Below are 2,108 nucleotides of genomic sequence, written 5' to 3'. Positions count from 1 at the left end.
TTTTATATTCAAACATAATTAAATGTTCAAAGATTAAATTAAAAAAAGTAGAAAATTGATTATTCTGTTATTGAAGAAACATATGTAGAAGTTAAGTTTCGATAAGCTTCCAAATTACATTCTTGAATAAACCCAGAATCAATAAGGTGAACAATTTTAGTATGATACATCTGTTCATTTTTTATAAGAGTAAGACTTCTTAAGTCTGATGCAATAGATTTGAATATTGACATATCATCTTTAGTGGTATATTCTTCAGTATGAATTGAAATAAATAAAATTTCAGGAAGGTCTTTTTTTATTTCTTCATAAGAAGAATTCCATTGTGATAAGTCTCTATAATCTTTACATCCATACAATATAACTCTTTTATTTTCTAAGTCTGTTTTAATTATTTCAATAGTTCCATTCTCACATCCTTCTTTACCAAAAATTAATAATCCAACTTTATTATTATTATTCCCCTTAATAACAAATTTAATTGCTACTGCTAAATAATTGATTAATAATGTTTGATAAATGATTTTTGATGGTTGAGTAGATTTAATTCCTATAGGAAATCCAAGTGGATTTAAATGTTGGTCATTACATGATGAATTCTTTGAATGTTCATCATCAAAATCTCCTATACCATTAAAATTACTTCCAACACTATTGTCTGATTCTCCTGAAGATGTTAAACATCCTTCATATCCAATCATTCCTCCATTAGCTCCACAAAAAATAATAACATTTCTAATTTGATTATCTTGTTGTATTACACGAACTCCATCACAAACCGCTTCAGTTGTTTGTAATGATAGTTTCATTAATAACATTGAATAACTAAATTGACAACTCTTTTTCATTAATCGTTTTAATTGAATTGTTGGAACCCATTCAGGTTGGTTATTTATTATTTGAATTAATATATCAGTGTATTGACGAGAATGAGCAAGAGACACAATATCTAATGGAACATTATTATTAATTAATTTAAATTGAAGTCTTTCATCATTATCAATAATAATATGCATAAGAATTTCTGCCATTCCAATAAACTGAGCAGTTGTAATTGAACTAAAATGTGGAAGTGTCATATATTCTCTTGCAGCTTTTGACATAATAAAAAGATTTTCCTTTGGAATAGTTTCATTAACTTTTTTTCTTTCAACAAAAGAAACCATCCCTTGATGGACTTTTAATGAATGAGGAAGAATACAAACTAACCAGACACTAAATGATTGAAGCCTCTTTTTTCTTTCAATTAATTGTTGTTTTTTTGCTTCAATTTGTTTTTGTTCATTAGCAATAACTTGTGCATATTCTTCACTTAAAGCTTTTTTTATTGATTTATTAATTAATGGAAGAATTAATTCAAATTCTTGTTTAATGATATTATCTCTATTAAATTTATTACGACAATTTGAACAAATCCAATTATCTGAATAATCAAAATTTTGATTTACCATTTTATAACAATCAATACAATAATTCATTGAACATGTTGAGCATTTAAAAGGACATTGTGTATTATTAAAACAAAGAGAACAAACTTGGTCATGGTTTAATAAAGGATAATTGTATAAAGGATGATTTGGTTCTTTAGGAATAAGAGCAATACATTCAATAGGTAATTGAATTTGTTTAAGTAAAATTGCTTTTCTCAATGCTTGTTTGAATTGTTTAAAATGGTTAGAACATAATTTGATTGGAATACTCTGCATAAAATGGATATTTGTTTTTTCTTTATTACAACCTATTATATCACATTTTTCGGTTAAATCTAACTCTTTTTCTGAAACTGTTTCAGACTTTAAATGAGTTTCATTATTATCTTCTGCAGTTGTAGTATCATCTTTTATTTCTGGTTTCTTTTTTTCTGGTGGTATTTGTTCAGTTGTTGGTTCAATTGGTTCACGTTTAATTGGAGGTAAATTTGGTACTTTTTGTTTATTATTGAATCGTTTATAATGATTAAGACAAATAAGGTGATGTGAACAATTACTTCTAATCTTTACTTTACTAATCATGTCATATGGAAGTTCATTGATTGAAGCACTATTACTACATTTTTCAATACAACAATCTAATCTCTCTGCTTTCTCAATGAAATGTCTTTCACATAA

At 25.9% G+C, this 2,108-nt stretch overlaps 1 protein-coding gene across 1 annotated transcript; it reads right to left on the bottom strand.

Annotated features, from left to right (window-relative positions):
- Window positions 1-59: 59 nt before the first annotated feature.
- On the bottom strand, window positions 60-2,108 carry ENU1_049490 (hypothetical protein; the record flags this gene model as incomplete). Its single annotated transcript, XM_008857818.1, has 1 exon — window positions 60-2,108. Exon 1 carries the CDS (start codon window positions 2,010-2,012, stop codon window positions 60-62), a length of 1,953 nt encoding a protein of 650 aa, XP_008856040.1. The 5' UTR covers window positions 2,013-2,108.

This window comes from Entamoeba nuttalli (genome assembly GCF_000257125.1).
Source record: "Entamoeba nuttalli P19 unplaced genomic scaffold asmbl_2951, whole genome shotgun sequence".
Lineage (NCBI taxonomy): Eukaryota > Evosea > Mastigamoebida > Endamoebidae > Entamoeba > Entamoeba nuttalli.
This window is presented reverse-complemented; position numbering and strand designations above follow the sequence as displayed.